The sequence below is a fragment of the Ipomoea triloba genome, chromosome 15 (genome assembly GCF_003576645.1).
Source record: "Ipomoea triloba cultivar NCNSP0323 chromosome 15, ASM357664v1".
In the NCBI taxonomy this organism is placed as follows: domain Eukaryota; kingdom Viridiplantae; phylum Streptophyta; class Magnoliopsida; order Solanales; family Convolvulaceae; genus Ipomoea; species Ipomoea triloba.
Window position 1 is genome coordinate 21,728,357 of NC_044930.1, and position 20,946 is coordinate 21,749,302.

The following is a 20,946-nucleotide window of genomic DNA, read 5'->3' on the forward strand; positions in this document are numbered from 1 at the left end:
ATTTTTAATTAATTAATTCTACCACCAATATATTACATTATTATTTCCAAAATAAATAATTATAAGCATGTTGACATCAAGTGTTCAAATTAAATCTCATTGGGAGCATGGTTGTAATTATTTATTTTGGACTTATTAATTTAATATATTGGGGGTAAAAATAATTAATTTTAAATAGTTATAAAGTAATATATGAGTTGGAATTTTAATATCATGATGTGACAGTAATGATATCAGCGCCACATAAGCTAAGTTAACAATAATATTAACACCGTTAACTATTGTCCTTAATTGTACAACTTTGTAATGTACAGAGACTAAATTGAACAAAACACTATAATATATGGAACTATGTATTTTGACCAGACCTTTTTTTTTCTTTATAATAAATAAGAAAGATACAATTTCAAAAAAAAAATTATTTATTTCATCTCAACTAAAAATATAGTCTTGGGCCAAGCATCAAATACATGAAATGACGCCCAACTGGAAAATTTGAGCTTAAACATCAAATACATGGAAATGACCAGTTTTCCCTCATTTTTAACGTCAGTTTAACACCGTTTCTACGAGAGGATCACGGGTGATTATTTTGAAAAAGATAGAGGACGAATCCTGGTCGTTTTAAAGACGAGGGACCACTACTGGTATATCGCTAATACTCGGAAGACCATTGGAGGTATTAATTCTTTTTAACTATTTATAAATAGTTTAGTATATTAATTTTAATTACGAAATTAATAGAATGAATATTTATACATATTTAAGAAAAATATTTATAAATACATCTTTATTTTAAATATATGCACATTTCTATCACATTACATAAATAATACTGAATTACCAATGAATGTGAATTTATCAATAAATTCTATTTTTTGAACACCATGAAAATCTACCCAATAACTACTCATGGATGCCCAAAAAAGGATGAAGGAGTGGATATAAAATAACTTTTCTATATAAAAGTTATGAGTTTTACTTTTGCCAATAATATTATATATCCTCTATAATATAGTGTTTTGTTCAATTTAGTCATTGTATCTTTATTTTGTTTAATTTAATCATTGTATCTTTATTTTGTTTAATTTAGTCCCTATACTGTAAAAAGTTGTGCAATTAATGATAATAGTTAACGGTGTTAATAATATCGTTAACTTACGCGGCACTGATGTCATCATTGTCGCATCATGATATTTATATTCCAACTCATATATTATATTAAAAATATTTTTAATAAATTAATTCTACCACCAATATATTACATTAATATGTCGAAAATAAATAATTATAAGCATGTTGACATCAAGTGTTCAAATCTCATTGGGAGCATGGTTGTAATTATTTATTTTGGACTTATTAATTTAATATATTGGTGGTAAAAATAATTAATTTTAAATATTTATAAAGTAATATATGAGTTCGAATATAAATATCATGATGTGACAGTAATTATATCAACGCCACATAAGCTAAGTTAACAATAATATTAACACCGTTAACTATTGTCTTTAATTGTACCACTTTGTAATGTACATAGACTAAATTGACCAAAACACTATAATATATGGAACTATGTATTTCAACCGGACCTCCTTTTTTTATAATAAATAAGAAAGATACAATTTCAAAAAAAAAAAAAGAAAAACAAAATAAAATATCTATTTCATCTCAACTAAAAATATAGTGTAGAGTCAAGCACCTTGTGCTCAGATGACATGTAGTAACCCTCCCATATGAGAAGTCATGAGATCGAGTCTCAGTGGGGGCGATGACTCTTTGTACTTCAACAGAGATGAACGGATACAACAATATAATAAAGTAAGTTATATTTTCCTCAACAAAAACAAAAAAAAAAAAAAAGAAGAAAAAAAGAGTAAGTTATATTAAAATAATATATATAGTCTAGGAGTTAGCTACACATTTGGTATCTACCTAATCATGCAATCAAGCATTCACCAGTAACATATTTGACTATTAGATACGGAGTATTTGGATGTGAATTAATAATATTTCTGAGCATTTAGTTCTAAGATGGATGAACTTAACTGCTAACCAAATAATGAAAGCAATAAAGATAAAATCCAGAAATATAGCTAAGCATTTACATCATAAACTCTTACTGGAGTCAGAGTTACTATGTTCCTCAACAGAGCTTGACAATACTGGAAAACTGGAATGATCACAAGCAACTTACACCTCATATATAGGGTATTAACAACATATAATCTCATCAAATCACAGTCATGTGGTAGTATTTTTCATTTTTTTTTCATAAAACTTTAAAACATACAAGCATGGAAGTTTATAGAATTGGCTCTGCCATGCTGCCCTCAAAGAAGAAAAAGAAGAAGAAACAAATTTGCACTTTACCTGAGGAAACGGTGCAAAGAATCACATGTCGAGATGACAACTTAGGACCATACTCTGAACCACGATTCTCACTTCCCCCGGCATGATGGAAGAGTAATACCATGACAAATGAAGGCCAAAACCGCATAAGCTATCACCAACAGGATGACTATCACTGCAACTCTGCAAAAAAATTCACACGGTTTAATGTTCATTGAGGTAGATTATGCTTGCAAGGATCTGAGGTGGTCAGTATACGAATGACAAACCTTAAATCAAACAAATGAACAGTAATCACTAGATTGAACTATAACGTGATAAATGCCCATATTCTGAATAACTGACTTCTGCAGCACGAGGTTTAGTACCGGAACACATATACAGCTAAAGAGAATACCCATATGTAAAAGATAGAGAACAAAAATGAAATCACTGACAGAAAATACGAAAATTTGCATCAGTATGATGTGACGTGTTTATCAAAAATTTGTCAGCCAGACAAGCGTGTGACTATGCCACCAAGGTGTGAATAAGAATATCAAGGCCATAAACAGAGAAATCAAATACAACATTCAATTGACTTATTGACTAGAAGAAGTTCACAACATAATAACTTGATTCAAAGACCATTTCCGAATAGGATCAGAAGATAACCATGGCTTACAACAAAACATGCAGCCAAAGGGCAGGGCAGATATGGCATTTAAAGAAAATCATGTGCAGACCAACCTGATTAGCCTAACATTAACATTTCCCATTACAATGCTATGGGAAAAAATGGATTGCATTCGAACAAAGCGGTGAGAATAGAAGTGACAGAAGCTAAGTCCAAGAGCTTAGATGAAAATGTAGGAAAATTCAAAGAATCCATCTTTATGCATAGAAAACAGGAAAAAATTAAAAGTAATTGTTAGTTTAAGTGGCATACATAAGCTTCACGTTTCTCCACCATACAGTGCTTCTAAACTGCCGAGCCTGCTTCCTAAAGCGAAAGGTATTTCCTTGCATAGTTTCAGTTTTATCAACCAGCAACTCCAAACGATCCCCTCTCTCTAAAACTTTATCAATGTTCTCAATCATGACATTGCGCACCTGTCACAGTACATAGACATCTTCAAACTTCTATGATAATGTCCCATAAATAATTAAAGAAAAGAATGTCTAGGAGAACATAAAAAAAATAATACAGTTTAGGTCAGATAAACAGAACTTTAGAACCAAGTGACTTATTTACAAAAATAATGACGCACATAAAACTGGATTGCATTCAAGCATTATATACATTCAGAATGGAGGTAGCTCACACACATGAATGTGTAGAATAAAGCAAGAGTTACCAAATTATTTTTTGTTTTTAAAAGCCTAGAGTTACTAAATAAGAAAGGAGACTTTTTAATGCAGTATTGTATCATGTAGGTATTTCAGATATATCAGGATTTACCTGACTCATTTCGCCTTTAATCCTGTTTATTCTGTCTGCATTTGGATCATTTGAGTAATATTCCATTTGTTGGTTGAGGACTCTTGAGAATTCATTATTCATGGCATAAGCTTGTGCAGAGAGAACTGCTCTTCCATAGGTTTTAACAAATCTTTGATGAATGTCCTCAAGGAAAGCAAAGGGAATTCTCCCTGCAAAGCAGTGAGCCACCATGAACTATATACACAAAAGATGACAAGCACATGCCTTGAAAGTAGAACAACTAGTAGATGTTTGCAAATCCAAATATGCAGAAACTTAAAAGCAGTGATACAGCAGTCAAAATAGTACTAAGAATAGCCAAAAAGGTGATTTTTCAGAACATCATCTTGAAGCCACTTAAGCTTATTTCAATGTGTATCCTTCCTACGTTACAAGGTCTGATACCATGGTCATTTAATTGGGCTATAATGCACATCAGTCAAACCATACTAAAAAAATTAAATCCAATTAATTAACTAGTCTAACTCATGCTCTTATAAACTTATATGTCCTCTCTAATATTTTCAATGTGGAACTCTTAATAGTATTGCATATTACTTTCCCTAGTTAACCAAAGAACAATTGAATAATAGCCAGGACCATTTTCAAATTTATCAAACAAAAGGATCAACAGACTCGTGCTTCGGTTTTATTTTTATTCATTCATACAAATGAAAATAGCAATTCAAACTCAATAGTTACTCAATGGCAATTCTTTTTCGTTTTGGGCTAATGTAGTTCTCAATTTCAGTATTACTACTCTATATTTAAGGCATAATTTATACGAAAGATCTAGGCCCTCAAAGCAATTCAAATGAAAAATTGCAACGAAACTCAAAGTCAAATAAAAAAAATCCGTCTTTCCTTCAAAACTCCAGTCAAATTCACTAAAAGAAATTAAAATTATAAAAGTTAGAGACAATTTTTGTTTACAATTTTCCATTTTTAAGCCTAGTGCTGACACAAAATTGCAGTAAAACGCAAAATCAAATCCACGAGTGGCTTTTCCCTTTTAGAGTTCCAGTGAAGGTTTAAGTAAAAGAAATTTTAAATCTACAGGATCAAAAGCTGAGAATTCAAGCAACTTCTTATTTTACTTAAATTTACGGTTCAACTTACTTCCGGCGACGTCGTCGGCCATACAGAGGACGGTGAGTCCATCGGTGCGTTTGACATGGAAAATGTAGCGATCCTGAGAGTAAGACACGTTTGTGTCGTCGTTCCCGGGGATATTGTCCAGTATCTGCTTCGCAATCGCACTGGCGTTCGTCGACGCCGCGCTGTGCTCTGCTAACACCACTGATCCCCGCCCAACCAACGCATAAAGGATCGCCATATCCCCCACCCCCTGCTCTCTAAATCAGATATATATGTATGTATATACTCCGTACTATATTATATTGATGTCCGTCGCCCTATAGTTGAAGATTTGAGAATATATATATATTATATATATATACACACACGTAAGATAACGTGTATAGCATGTATATGTAGTTTATTATAGAAATTAACGGGATTTACAGCTTACAGGTGAGTTGAAATGGTGAAATTTACAGAGAAGAAGATGAAGAATTACTGTCTTGAGTTTTGAAATGAACAAGGAAAGCTGAACGCGGGTTGGTTTATCGTCACATTTCCAATTGTTATAACGAAGGTTTAATCTTGCTCTGTCACACTAATTCAAATAGGTAAGTATTAACATATTATATGTTTTGCCACAGACCTTGTGACCTTGTGGTCGCATAACTATGACTCTCTCAAGTAAGAGGTCATAGGTTTGATTTAATATGTTTTAGTTAATAAATTGTGTTTATAAACGTTATACTTAACATTTTTTTTTGAAAACCAAGAACTTAGCATATATTGGTCTGAGAAAATCAGAAGTGTTTGGATACACTCTAACAGAGAGCCTACTACCCTAGCTAACGCATTAACAATTAGATTTGATGATCTCTTAATCATACAATAACAAAAAAAGTGCTCAAAATTAGAAATGATGCTAACACAATGTTTGAGAGTATATCTTACATGTGAAAGGTCCTTACTTCTATGGGATAGAGCTGCTACGGCACTGGCACAATCAGATTCCAACCTGTAATTAACTTATTATATGCATGTAATTGGCATATTATGTTTATTCAATTTATTTACTGATACTACAATCGCATAGAATGTTATCTATAGACACATAATTTGAATGTTAATTTAGATTACAATGCAATATAGATCCTAATCCATGGTGTAAATTGTCTTATATGAAAAAAATTATATTTTAACATCTAGTTCTAACTTATTAATTTTTTTCCTTTTATTTTTTGATTTTATAAAATTAACCAAGTTAGTCTGCTTTCAAAAAAAAAAAAACCAAGTTAGTCTCAATTAATATAAACATCATTATAATAGTGAAATTAAATGTGAAAATTTTCAAATATGTGTTTATTAGACTAAGAACTCATACAAATAAACAAGTTTTGTCAAGTTGATAATTAACACTTTTGATTTCAAGTAGCTTTGTAGGTCAAGAGGTAGATCTAATAATTTTATGTGATGAATTTTTTGTTTTTTTTTTTGTTTTTTTTTTGTTTTTTTTTTTTTTTTTTTTTTTTACATATGATAGAATGTAAATAGACAGTTAAACTTATAGCATTTTATGATTTTTATTGAGTTAATTCTATTTTTAGTCCTAGATTTATAGGTTACAGTCAACTTTTAGTCCTTTTTTATCAGAACATCCACATTTGGTCATAATATTATTGTGGCATGATCATTTTAGGTCCTCCTCAACAAAATCGTTAAAATGTCATTAAATACAAAGACATTTTGATCATTATTATACAAAGTGAGTTAACCCCACTATACTTTTATGTTTATTTTTTTGGAAAAACCTATAATTGAAGATCGAAACGCCTTTATATTTAACGGTGTTAAAACTATTTTGTTGATAGAGGACAAAAAATGGTCATGCCACAATAATACTAGGACCAAATGTGAATGTTTTGATAAAAAATGACTAAAAATGGACTGTCAACTCTAGGACAAAAAATAGAATTAACTCATTTTTATTTGAAGCCATAGTTCTAATCTCTATACTGTCGCAAATTATACTGTGGAGCAGGGTCCACAATGCATTGTGGACTATGATCATGACTGATACTGCAATTGTGTTGAAAGTAAGGAAACTACAGTTGCGCGGAACAGACGCTGTTCATCCGTTCAACACAACTGCAGTATCAGTTCAACACAATTACAGTTTCAAACGGATGGAACGGCCTCTGTTTCGCGCAACTACAGTTCCCTTTCAATACAACTGAAGTATCAGTTCAACACAATTGCAGTATCAACCATGACCATAGTCCACGGTATAACGACTGCTAGACTGGGCATCCAAAAACTATCGTAAGTTATATGTTGAATTTCAATTATTATTATTAATTGTTCTATATTTTATATTTGAAAAATTTTACAATGCCGTAAAAGGTATAATGTCCACATACCATTATTAAAAAGAAAAGAAAAAGATATTTTGACATATTTGTTAATAAAATGATGATTATTTACCAAAATAAAAAATAAAAAATATCACCGCTCAGTTTTTACTTAATACTAAGATGCACTTAATCAGAACAGAAGTATGATTAGAAATTCAAACTTCAAGATTTTTTTGAATTGCTTCTCAAAAAAAAAAATTCATTACTTTTTTTTTTCTCTCACGATAAATGTATAATGTGAACCTCCCATTAACAACTCATCTTGTGCCTGCATTCCTCTATAAAATTAAAGGTATATATATAATTTTTTTATATTGTAAAAGTTATTGATTTGTTAATTAGTCATAATAAACTATACATTATTGAGAAAAAAAAAGTTAACTACTTAATAAGTACTCCGTAATATAAAGACAAGAGGAAGTGTCCATTCATGTGAAAACAACAAATTAAAGGAAGGAGCGAGAGTCGTTTGTTTGTATCGTTTGTTTAGTTTGCATATGAATTATGATCGTACAAAAGTGCAATCAACTTATCCATCTAATATTCTGATGAGAACAATTATGTTTGTATTAGAGTTCACAATATAACTGTAGGAATACAAGAGTATATAACAAGAGAATCATAAGTAACTACTAAATCATAAGTAAACAGGACTGTATAATAATAATTTTTTTATATTGTAAAAGTTATTGATTTGTTAATTAGTCATAATAAATTTTTTTTTTTTTTTTGTTTTTATACATATGATAGAATGTAAATAGACAGTTAAACTTATAGCATTTTATGATTTTTATTGAGTTAATTCTATTTTTAGTCCTAGATTTATAGGTTACAGTCAACTTTTAGTCCTTTTTTATCAGAACATCCACATTTGGTCATAATATTATTGTGGCATGATCATTTTAGGTCCTCCTCAACAAAATCGTTAAAATGTCATTAAATACAAAGACATTTTGATCATTATTATACAAAGTGAGTTAACCCCACTATACTTTTATGTTTATTTTTTTGGAAAAACCTATAATTGAAGATCGAAACGCCTTTATATTTAACGGTGTTAAAACTATTTTGTTGATAGAGGACAAAAAATGGTCATGCCACAATAATACTAGGACCAAATGTGAATGTTTTGATAAAAAATGACTAAAAATGGACTGTCAACTCTAGGACAAAAAATAGAATTAACTCATTTTTATTTGAAGCCATAGTTCTAATCTCTATACTGTCGCAAATTATACTGTGGAGCAGGGTCCACAATGCATTGTGGACTATGATCATGACTGATACTGCAATTGTGTTGAAAGTAAGGAAACTACAGTTGCGCGGAACAGACGCTGTTCATCCGTTCAACACAACTGCAGTATCAGTTCAACACAATTACAGTTTCAAACGGATGGAACGGCCTCTGTTTCGCGCAACTACAGTTCCCTTTCAATACAACTGAAGTATCAGTTCAACACAATTGCAGTATCAACCATGACCATAGTCCACGGTATAACGACTGCTAGACTGGGCATCCAAAAACTATCGTAAGTTATATGTTGAATTTCAATTATTATTATTAATTGTTCTATATTTTATATTTGAAAAATTTTACAATGCCGTAAAAGGTATAATGTCCACATACCATTATTAAAAAGAAAAGAAAAAGATATTTTGACATATTTGTTAATAAAATGATGATTATTTACCAAAATAAAAAATAAAAAATATCACCGCTCAGTTTTTACTTAATACTAAGATGCACTTAATCAGAACAGAAGTATGATTAGAAATTCAAACTTCAAGATTTTTTTGAATTGCTTCTCAAAAAAAAAAATTCATTACTTTTTTTTTTCTCTCACGATAAATGTATAATGTGAACCTCCCATTAACAACTCATCTTGTGCCTGCATTCCTCTATAAAATTAAAGGTATAATAATATAATTTTTTTATATTGTAAAAGTTATTGATTTGTTAATTAGTCATAATAAACTATACATTATTGAGAAAAAAAAAAAGTTAACTACTTAATAAGTACTCCGTAATATAAAGACAAGAGGAAGTGTCCATTCATGTGAAAACAACAAATTAAAGGAAGGAGCGAGAGTCGTTTGTTTGTATCGTTTGTTTAGTTTGCATATGAATTATGATCGTACAAAAGTGCAATCAACTTATCCATCTAATATTCTGATGAGAACAATTATGTTTGTATTAGAGTTCACAAAATATAACTGTAGGAATACAAGAGTATATATACAAGAGAATCATAAGTAAACTAGGACTGAGAATCATAAGTAAATTAGGACTGAGAATCATAAGTAAACTAGGACTGAGACTTATAGTATGACTCTATTATGTAGAGTCCTAATAATTCTAATACCTGCTCATTCACTATTAGGCCAGCTGATCTAATTGGTCGTTGGACTAATCTCACAATTATATTTACACTTATTAATATTTGTTTTGTATTTTAACAGTGTGTATATTAGGCTGTCCTTATCCCATCTAATCTTTCTCTTGCTAGATGATGTAGCATATTGAAAATCAAAATTTTTTTTATGATGACATGGTTAGCAAACTTTCTATTGCAGCAAGTTTGCTAAACTTGACAAAACGTTGTTGTTGCTGCGGCAACCTTTTGCAATTTTTATTTTTTTTGTTTTTTATTTTTTTATTTATTTTCTTTTATGTAACGCGAAAGTGGAATGTAACTATTTTTAAAAGTAGGAGAGTATTGCAGGGATGTAAAAAAAATAGCAAAGGAATTATAAATTTGGTGATGTGAAATTTTTGAAGATGATAGAGTAGTGATGGGATAATAACAACCTTATATTGCTAAGTACATATACATCTAAATGTTAGCTCAATGTAGCTTTATGTTAGGATATGCTAAAAGTTTTAAGAAACAGTATATATTTGTGTTTTCGACAAATTTTGTATTGAAAACATTTTTGAAATGTTTCACTAACAATTTTCATAATTAGAAAAAGTTGTATAATGTGTTTCCTCGATTAAATTGATGCGTTTTCTTGCTCATCTCAATGATCTAATTATTTTATTTTATTTTTTTAAAAGATAAAATAACAAAATTAGATCATTGATTTTTTTTTATCTTAAAAAAGAAATAGATCTATTTAAAATGGTTAAAAGGAGCACGGATTTCTATAGCTGAATCAAACCTGACCTCTTTTTTTTTTTTTTCTTTTTTTTAATAGTGGGCTGTTTAAATTAGCTGTTAGTTGATAGTTGATTGCATATAAAATGATTTTCTCAAAAAACTAATCAAAAAAGCAAAACAATTTTTTAAAATTTTAACATTTTGGAGCAATATGCTATTACAAAAAGCTAATTAATCAAACACTTAAATTGGTGTTTAACCAAGTCAAACAACTAACAATGATCAAATAATTAAATCAAAATTAATTGATAAACTAACTATATTATCAAACAGGGCCAGTGTATATACATTATAGTATATTACATGTAATTAAGAAATTAGTTACCAAGTAATATTTATTAGTAATATTCAAGAAAAAGATATTTACAAACATAACCATATATTTTTATATTTATATAACTCCCTCATAGTATGCATCATACTTTTTAAATTTTGTGTGCTAATAAGATCAACAAAAAGTAATTAAGGGTTTTAGGCCGTAAAGAGGAAGGGAAGAATGGTTGCCTAAATACTCACCATTGAATTCACACGCTGATTTGCATCTCTATACATATGAGAAACCATTTAACACCATTCTAAGTGAAAACATGTCTTGTATCAACAGTTATTGCGTCAGTCCACGGTCCAAAAAAGACGTCATCTCACGCAAATTCTTTTACACGCGACCCGCTGCATATACATTTTTATAAGGGTGATTCTATTTGTACCACCTAAAATTCTATTTACACCACCATTTAATAGGTTTGATAGCTTTATAGGTGGTGTAATTGTGTAAATAGAATTTGCTATTTACACCACCTTCATTAAAGTTGGTCAACATTATGTTTTCTATTTAAAATATTTATTATTTATTTATTTATTTATATTTTTAATTGTGATAGAATAATAATTTTTTCTATAATATTTTGTAATTAAATATTTAAAATATTTATTTTTATTATTTCAAATTGTGATAGTATAATAATTTTGTGTATAATAATTTTTAATTATTTTTTGTAGTATCTAATGTTTAATAAACTTTCATGATATTCTTTATAACTCAAATTTTTTGTATGCATTATTTTACCTTATTATAATATAAAAGGTATTGAAATTAGAAATATTATTAAATTAAATTAAATTAAATTAAATATCTATTTAAAAATTTAAAAAAAAACAAAAAAAAAAAAAACAAAGCAAAAAACAAAAAAAAAACAAAAAAAAAACAAAACAAAAACGGAGCAACCCCTTGCTCTGTTTTATATATATATATATATATATATATATATATATATATATATATATATATATATATATATATAGTTTTTAAAATTTTAAATTGTTATTCAATTTAATTTTGTTTAAATAATATGGAATACCAATACCTTTTTTTTTAAAAACTATAATTCCAACACCTTTTTTTTAAATAATAATTTCAACACCTTTTTTCTTTGTGTAATTAATACAGTTGACAATGGTGGTGTAAATAGCCATATTTATACCTTATTGCTATTTATACCACCTATAAAGTTATTGAAATTTGCAAGCTTTTGTGAATTTCAGTGTTATTTGCACCATAGGTGGTAGGAATAGCAACCCTCATAATGTACATTATTCTAACTCATAAAATTAAAGACATTATCTTACCCAGAAGTTTCATTATAACACATAAAGTGCATTATTCTAACACATAAAGTGCATTATTCTAGCTCATAAAATGCATTATTCTAACTCATAAAATTCAATAACGTCGTTTTGAACCGTGGCCTACACAGCTGTGTGGACCGTAATTTGCCGTCTCGTATAGTGCAAGTCAATTCAAAGGCTTACTAATAAGCAGATCCCTATTCTCCAAAATTATAGCTGATCGAAACGGACTTTAAAGCCATGGTCAATGTTATGTGCAGAGAAGACGGAACCTCGTCTGACTTTAATACCTTAGTTACAGACTGCAAGACTCTCATGGGCCAGTTTCGTACGTACCTCCAAGATTGTGCACATCTTTCCTAAAGGCAATTAGTGTCCCGACTTCTTAGCCAATATGAGGCAAAGTTTGTCTTGGGGTACGACCGTGTTGGATCACCCTTCGGAAGGGTTAAATGATCTTCTTCGACGTGATTTATCGGGCGTTGCCTCTAGCAGGCGTCGCTAACCTCCCGGAGCCTGGGGCTCCTCCCGTTCACCAAAAAAAAAAAAAAAAAAAGGCATATCCCTATGGTTTACCTTTATCTTATAACTTTTAGATAGACAAAAAGGAGTACATTTGTAAAAACACTCATCTATACCATTTTTCCCAACAAATATTCAACAAATGAAAAATTGCCTAATGCCTACGGCTCTACCATATTATCCAAATATATATTATGGCTATCTGCCTATCTTTAAATGCTAGTATAATAAATCTAGAGGTTACGTGTATTTTAATTGTAGGTTGAGTGATATATGGCATTGCTAATTAATGCATGTCATTACATGTGGTTGACAAGATCTAGTATAGCTATAACTAGATAATGTTTTAAATTCAAGACTTCAAGAGTGGTTGCCTTTCTTATATTTCACTTTATATTTGCGGAATCATTATTGCCTAGACTTGTTGACCACGATCCAAAAATATATAGAGTATATTACTCTAACTCATAAAATATATTATTTTTACACATAAATACATTATTCTAACATATAAAATTATATTACTCAATTTCATTATTCTAAAACAAAGTACATTATTACATTATTCTAACTCATAAAATAAATTATTGTAACTAATAAAGTACATTATCTTACCTTAGAAATTTTATTATTCTAACACATATAAAATACATTATTTTAACGCATAAAATACATTATTCTAATTCATAAAATACATTATACTACTCCAGAATGTTTATTATTCTAACACGCGTGCGAAGTAAAAATTATTATTTTAATATTAAAACGACGTCATTTTGGACCGTGCTCCACATCATAATTTAAGAGAGTAAAAATAAGGAGCATCATATATAGATCACGAATCCCACTCCAGATGGTCCATCACACCAACTACCATACACCAAGGTCGTCCATACTTATTATATTATTGAAAAATGATAAATGTAATCTCAAATCAACATATAATTCTCTTCAGACATTTAAATTTTATTGAGTGAAAAAAAAAAAAGAAGAAATAAAGACAATACTCTATTTTTTTCTATACAAATTAAAACCGGCCACATCAACAGGAGTATATTACTCTTGTGTGTATATATATATATATATATATATATATATATATATATATATATATATATATATATATATATATACTTAGGATCATATGAGATCACTTGTTTAGGTAAGATCGTGAGATAAGATCTTGTGCATCCATTTAATAATTTAATGGTCTAGATTGATTTAAGATGCTAAGTTGAAGTGTGTGCGAACGGTAATAAAATGTATGCGAATGGTGATTAAGATGTGCGGACGATGATTAAATGTGTGCAAACGGTGATTAAATGTGTGCGAACGGTGATTGATGTACAAGATTTGATCTCAAAATTTTTTAATGGTGTAGATTGATTAAGATTCCAAGTTGAAGTGTGTGCGAACGGTGATTAAATGTGTGCGAACAAAGTGTGTGTGTCAATCAATCTAGACCATTGAAAAGTATTACATGGATGCACAAGATGTGATCTCATGATCTTACCTAAGCAAGTGGTCTCACTGGAACCCTACCATATATATATATATATATATATATATATATATAAATGGATAATGTTAAATGTATTTATAAAATGAGTTAATACAATTTTTATCTTTTGAACGACAGCTTAGAAGGTCGAGTCTAGCATCAAGTCATTGAAACGTGGAGTTGACTATTACACAAGTATATATAAGAAAATAAGATTTTGTAGTCGCTAAAATTATATCGTGGACCGCGGTCCACAATGGATTGTGGACCGCGCATCAAAACGACATCGTTTTGATTAATGAAAACAGACAGAAGATGAAACGACATCCGTTCCGCGCCACTCACGTTCAGTTCATATACACTGCAGTTACATTTCAATACAACTGCAGTTACATTTCGATATAACTACAGTTTCATTCGATAATATAAAAACACAAATGTGAAATGTTATTCAGTATCAGTTCATATACACTACAGTTATATTTGAACACAACTACAGTTACATTTCGATATAACTACAGTTTCATTCGATAATATAAAACGCAATGTGAAACTGTTATTCAGTATCAGTTCATATACACTGCAGTTACATTTCAACACAACTACAGTTACATTTCGATATAACTACAGTTTCATTCGATAATATAAAAACAAATGTAAAGGCAGTATCTTTTGAGATAAACTGTAGTATCAGTGACCGCAGTCTACGGTATAATGACGGTTAGATATAGCTTTTGACATAGTGGCACTTTTGATCATCAATTTTAAAATCGACTAATTTAGTCACTCAACATTGATTTAAGGACACTTTATGTATATATGTCATGATGGATTTTTTTGTCAAACGCCATTTTAGATAAAGGTGAAAACATCAATTTCATTATCCAACCCCCTTTAGCTTAGATCATCTCAAATTAATAAACTTTAACAACATGTTTGATTCACGGAATGAATTTTAAGAGAATAAGAATAGTATTTCATAGGGAATGAAATAGGCAATGAATAGAATATGAATTGTATTCTATTGTTTAGTTCGCTGAAGGAATAGAGTAGGAATGTTATTTCAGGTGTTTGATTGGTTTAAGAAATAGAAATGGAATATGTGTTTAAAAGACATAAATACCTCTATACAAAAAATGTATTATTATTACTACTACTACATATGTTTTTAAATAATGTTATTCTATAGTTGTCCGGTATGCTACAACGGAGTGAGTGAAGCCATAGTAATTCGTTGCGCCGAGTTCAATCTCTTCACTAAGTTCTCCTGAGTGAATTAATTTGTTGCGCCGAACTGATTTCTTCTGGCGTAGCAGCAGCTTCTTCCTTGCCGCGTCAATTTTGTTTTGGCAATTTCAATTTCTGGCTGGCGTTCACATGTACAACGAGTTCCAGTGGTGGCGTGGAAATTTCTGGGTTGGCAACTTCAATTCTGGTCAGCGGCTTCAGAAAATCGTTTGGCGCAGCAGTAAGCACGACAACTTAATTCCTTTGTTAGCAACAATGAATTCATTCTACAACATTTTGGCATAGGCAATTCTTTTACTTCTTTTTCCTTTTCTTGGTTTGCTGCAATCATAAGTACCATTAGATAAGTATGTTTAAATAAGGAAATTAATTTATGAGTATTATTTATTGTTAATCAATTTACTGTATGATAGTCCTTTGAAAACTGATGTTGTATGAACCGATTGCTGCAAATTTCAAGATGATGCACTGCTAGTTTAATAATTTGCCCGGGAACATGAATTACTTACTATAAATATTCTGTATTAATTTGAGTTTTAATGTTGTCAATTCAATTTTGTTTTATTTTATTCTTTGTGTTAAAGACTAGTTATGTTGAATATGACTAATTCTACCACGCATACAACACACAAATCTTATGCAAATTCGTAGCCACAAATCTTATGCATATGGTACACAGATCTTATTCAAATTCGCAGCACAATATATATATATATATATATATATATATATATATATATATATATAGAGGCCCCATCAGATGCGGCCTGTCTTCCACGTGCGGCTGTGTGGCCTGATCTACACCATTAGATCCCATAATCTAAGGCTTCATATTAATCCAAACAATACAGGCACTTCATCTTTAGCTACGCGAACGAGAAGGATAATGTTGACAATTCACTACAATTTCAAAACCAGATTAGACGACGACGGAGATCAGTCTTGAAGTCGACGAGCACTGAGCAACAAACACCTGACGAGCGTAGAAGGGACTCCATCACCAGCAACGAGCGATCCGTTCCGAACAAAACGCATATGTCGACTCCAACAGCGGAACGAGAATGGAGTAATTCGCAATAGTCTGTGCATTATCAACATTAATCTGGTTCATATTTGAGATAATATTGGTGAAATTCGCAATAACATGTGTATTTGGTGTGTGGTGGTTAAGTGGTGTGTTTTAATCTGAGAACTGGTGCATTTTATAACGTGTAATGGTGTGTTTTAATTTTGTTGGTGCATTTGAATTTGAGTATTTTTGTATGGTGGGGAATGGTGTGTTTTAATTTGTCCAGCGGTGCATTTTATAATGTAGAATGGTGTGTTTTAATACACATGGTGGTGAATTTACGAGAGTATTTGCATTTGGTGTGTGGTGGTTAAGTGGTGTGTTTTAATTTGAGAACTGGTGTATTTTCGTACGTTGAATGGTGTGTTTTAATTTTGTTGGTGCATTTAAATTGAGTGGTGTATTTCGGTATGGTGGGAATGGTGTGTTTTAATTTGTCCAGCGGTGCATTTTATAACGTAGAATGGTGTGTTTTAATACACATGGTGGTGAATTTTACGAGAGTAGTTGCATTTGGTGTGTGGTTGTTAAGTGGTGTGTTTTAATCTAAGAACTGGTGCATTTTAGTACGTTGAATGGTGTGTTTTAATAATACGTTTGTTGGTGCATTCTTTACTCTAACATTACCTTCCCACTTACAATTACCATAAAACCCCAATTACAATCCAATGACGCACGTTAGGCCACATGACCGCACCTAATAGCAAGGCCGCATTTGATTAATTTTCTATATATATATATATATATATATATATATATAGAATTACAATCATATGAGACAACATATTTAAGTGAGAAATAAGAATTAATTCTGGGCGTCCATCTTGGGGTGTTTGATGGCTGAGATTTTTTCCTTGCTTTTTCCTTTATATGGTTATTATTAATTATTGGGGTGTTTAATGTAATTTTACATGTGTTTTATTTGTCCGGAATTCTATTACTTTATTATGCTTGATTTTAGGTGTTTTAATTTGGGTAGGATTGCATTTTCTTCTTTTCTTCAAAGACTTGCGTGTTTCCTCTGTGATCTAGAAACGCCGATTCTTCATCCTCTTTCCTCAAGCATGGTCAGCGTTAATGAAGGTATGTATTCCTTAAATTTTTAGCTTTTCTTTTCTTGTTGTTTGATTGTGCTTTTGTTTTATTGGTGTGAGCATGGGTTTGTAGTGTCAGTGTTTGTTTTATTCATTTTTTAGGGTGGGAGTGTGGTTGTTGATTTGAATGTTTTGGTGGTTAATTTTGTTGTTCGTCTGGTGCTTACATTGTTGTTCTCTCTCGTTTTTTTAGTAATATAATGTTTTTTTCACGTCACTGTGTGCATATCTGTTTTAGGTTGTGTGCATGTGTGTTCTCTCATCATGGTGTTTGTTAGTTTTGTAATTTTTCTTTAGTATACTGTTTGTGGGGTAATTTGGTTTGTGGAATCATTTAGTGTGGCATTTCAAGGTTGTGTACTTCTTTTTACTAGATTTTCTACCATTCTTGTGTGTTTTTCTTCAGCATTATTTTTATTATGGGTTTTTTATGTGCACATAGTAGTTGACTATAGTGCACACAACTGCTCATTTTCATAGTAAGCATTTAATTGTGTCACTTCACTGTGTGCATATCTGTATTCGGCTGTGTGCATGTGTGTTCTATATTTATGCTATATGTTAGTTTTGGGCTTTTTATATATTGTTGTAGGGTATTCTGGGTTGTAGAGTCATTTGTTGTGTCATTTTGAGATTGCATACTTCTATTTACCAGATTTTCCTATATTTTTGTCCGTTTTTCCACCACTTAGTTTCAATTATGTTTTTTTCATTGATGTGCACATAGTTTTAATTAAAGTGCACACAACTGCTCTGTGTTTGGGATTTTTGTATCATTATTGTTGATTGGTCGTGTTTGCAGGAGATAGCGCGGATCGTGTTATGGAGTTGTCCCAGGTTTTGAAGGACCTCAAACTCTCTTTTACCAATGCCAATACTAGTTTTGGTACGTCCGTTGGTTCTGGAAAGCGGTTCAAATCATCAAAAGAGGTTGCTGCAAAGAAAGCGTTAAAGTCAACACGAGAATACAAGACTTGTCACAAATATGAGGGTCATGATAGTCGTAATTACCCGCTAAAGGCGTAGTGTCACTTTTTTACTTGTGATTTTTTTAAGACCTTGTGTTTTTTGAAGAGAGTTGGATTATCTGTATGGGTTTAATTTGAAGTATTAAATATTGGCTCTTAGTCTGTGCTTAAAGTTTTTTTATACCCACATAATACTGTACGCAGTTGCGATATAGATGATTGGTCATGTGTGTCCACCTACTTTAAGCGGTGTGTGCATGTCAGTATGCACCCATGTGCTGAAAACCACGTGGTTGTGTGCACTAAAGAATTACACGTGAGTGTGTGCACTAAAGAATTACACCGTGTGCCGTCTGGACACATTAGAGGTGCATAACGTGTAAATTTTTATCCCATTATCTGGTAACGCGTTGATCAACAATTGGGTTAACTCTGTAGGTTTAATATGGATAATTAAAAGTTGTAATTTCCCGCTGAAGGCGTAGTGTTACTTTTTTTAGTTTTGCATATTTTAGGGACTTTGTATTCTGTGATGAGACTTGGATTATATCAGTTTGTTTAATTTAAATATTTTAATCTGGTTGTCAGCCTTTGCATGTGTACGTACTAGAATTAGGGTGTGCATGTCAGTGTTCACTAATGTGCTGTGAAAGTCTCGATGTGTGCACCCCATTATGGTAATGTCTGTGCATGTACTTGTGTTACAGTGTGCATGTCAATGCACTATAGAGTCCTGCAACGATTGTTGGTGTGTGCACCCCAGATATGATGCGTACCTTAATTATATACTTATTTGGGGTGCATGCAAGGTTAACGGAATATCATTTCATGGGAATTCTACTTGTTAACCACAGAAAATAAGAGTGTGTTACAAAAATGCTTGCGCAAAAACACATTTTTTCCCAAAATAATTCATAAATAAGTAGCCTAAGCAAAAAGTGTGCAACATAAAATGTCTTCCTCAAGTTAAAAAAAAAAATAGTTCATGCGGCAGCAGGAAGAAACAGTGTTCACCATGGTCACAACAACACCTCTTTGACAGTTCATTTATGTCAGATAACTACGGAATAAAGCATTTTGGAGTTCAACTGCACGCTTGATGTTGGAAGGTCCTTCTACTCACATTAATGGAAATACAAAACCGTTCAACTTAGTAACAAAGTTGGAAAAGTTGATAGTGACGAGTACAATATATTGTTTTTTGCTTACCAAGTCCTCTAGGATGGTTCTATACTTCTTGTCTTTTGGTGTGCATGTGTGTCTATGAGTTATCAGTGATCTCAATCTTCATCTTTGCCATGTCCATTCTGATTATGTAGTAGTAGCCACTTTGGAGTATCAAGAACATAACCTACACATCAGTTGGGATACATATTATACACGCTAAACAAAACCCATGTGCATCATAGCAAATTGGTGTGTGCAGCCATGCTAGATAAAATACGAAGGAGGGCTGGTCTACCTGTGAATTCATTTTTTAAAATAGTTATTGTGCATACAGTATTGTACCAGTATGCATCTTACTTTCATGGTGTGTACACGCCATAAAGAAACCAAATGTCATATTAGGTCGTGTGCATTCTACCTAGTGTATGTGTGCACTGAAGACAGAATCCAGTACCATAAAGGCTCCTGTGATTTGTGCTACATTTTTACATCTTATAAGAGATTCCAATCACCATGCACACTAACCAAATAAACAAACCTTCCAATCATTATTAACATTAATTTCAACACAAATGCAAATAACAATTCACATAAACAAACATTTCAATCGTTATTAATGAATGCACACACATTCACAATACATATCTTTTCAAGCATGGCTTTTTCCTGACATTTAACACCCGGGACCAGCGGACTACCACCCATCACTGCCATGACATTTTGAAAGGTTTTGTAATCTACATGTGGCACCCAAAGTCGACAAAACCATTTAAACTGTCATGGAAAACAAAGTTCCACCCTTTTCAGAAGTTTAAATTTGTTCATGTTTTTGCTCCCACGGATTTGTTCCTTTATGCACATAAGTAACCACTATGACTCCAATCAGAAACAATCTCTCACGTTCGTTCTATATAGCCATTTTAAAAAAAATTCAAAGCTTCCTACTGCTCGCTATCTACCCATCTATAACCACCACCACCCCCCCCCCAAAGTCGGCCACCCACCCTAAATTCAACACACCGCTTCTCTGTTATACCCAAACTGCCATATATATGCAATTTAACCCTAACCTCGTTCGAACACCACCCCCGCCGACTAAAATCCCTAACAAACCACCCTCAACCTCCGGACACATATACCGGGTGTGCAATTCCTCCCTCGCCAGAACACTAGCCTTCATTGCGTTTTTCACTCTTCAAATACAACAAAAAATAATTCTGAAAAAAAACCCATACCTCTGCTTTCTGTTCATGACCTCGTCCCACGTCGTCGATTGTTTCTCCTT

At 31.5% G+C, this 20,946-nt stretch overlaps 1 protein-coding gene across 1 annotated transcript; it reads right to left on the reverse strand.

The window, feature by feature from the left end:
* Positions 1–2,072: 2,072 nt before the first annotated feature.
* On the reverse strand, positions 2,073–5,383 carry LOC116007058 (vesicle-associated membrane protein 711-like). Its single transcript, XM_031247637.1, has 4 exons — positions 4,934–5,383; positions 3,794–3,984; positions 3,281–3,444; positions 2,073–2,535 (listed from the first exon to the last, which is right to left on the reverse strand). The coding sequence occupies exons 1-4, from the start codon at positions 5,148–5,150 to the stop codon at positions 2,442–2,444; spliced, it is 666 nt and encodes a 221-aa protein (XP_031103497.1). The 5' UTR covers positions 5,151–5,383; the 3' UTR covers positions 2,073–2,441.
* Between the last annotated feature and the right edge of the window lie 15,563 nt (positions 5,384–20,946).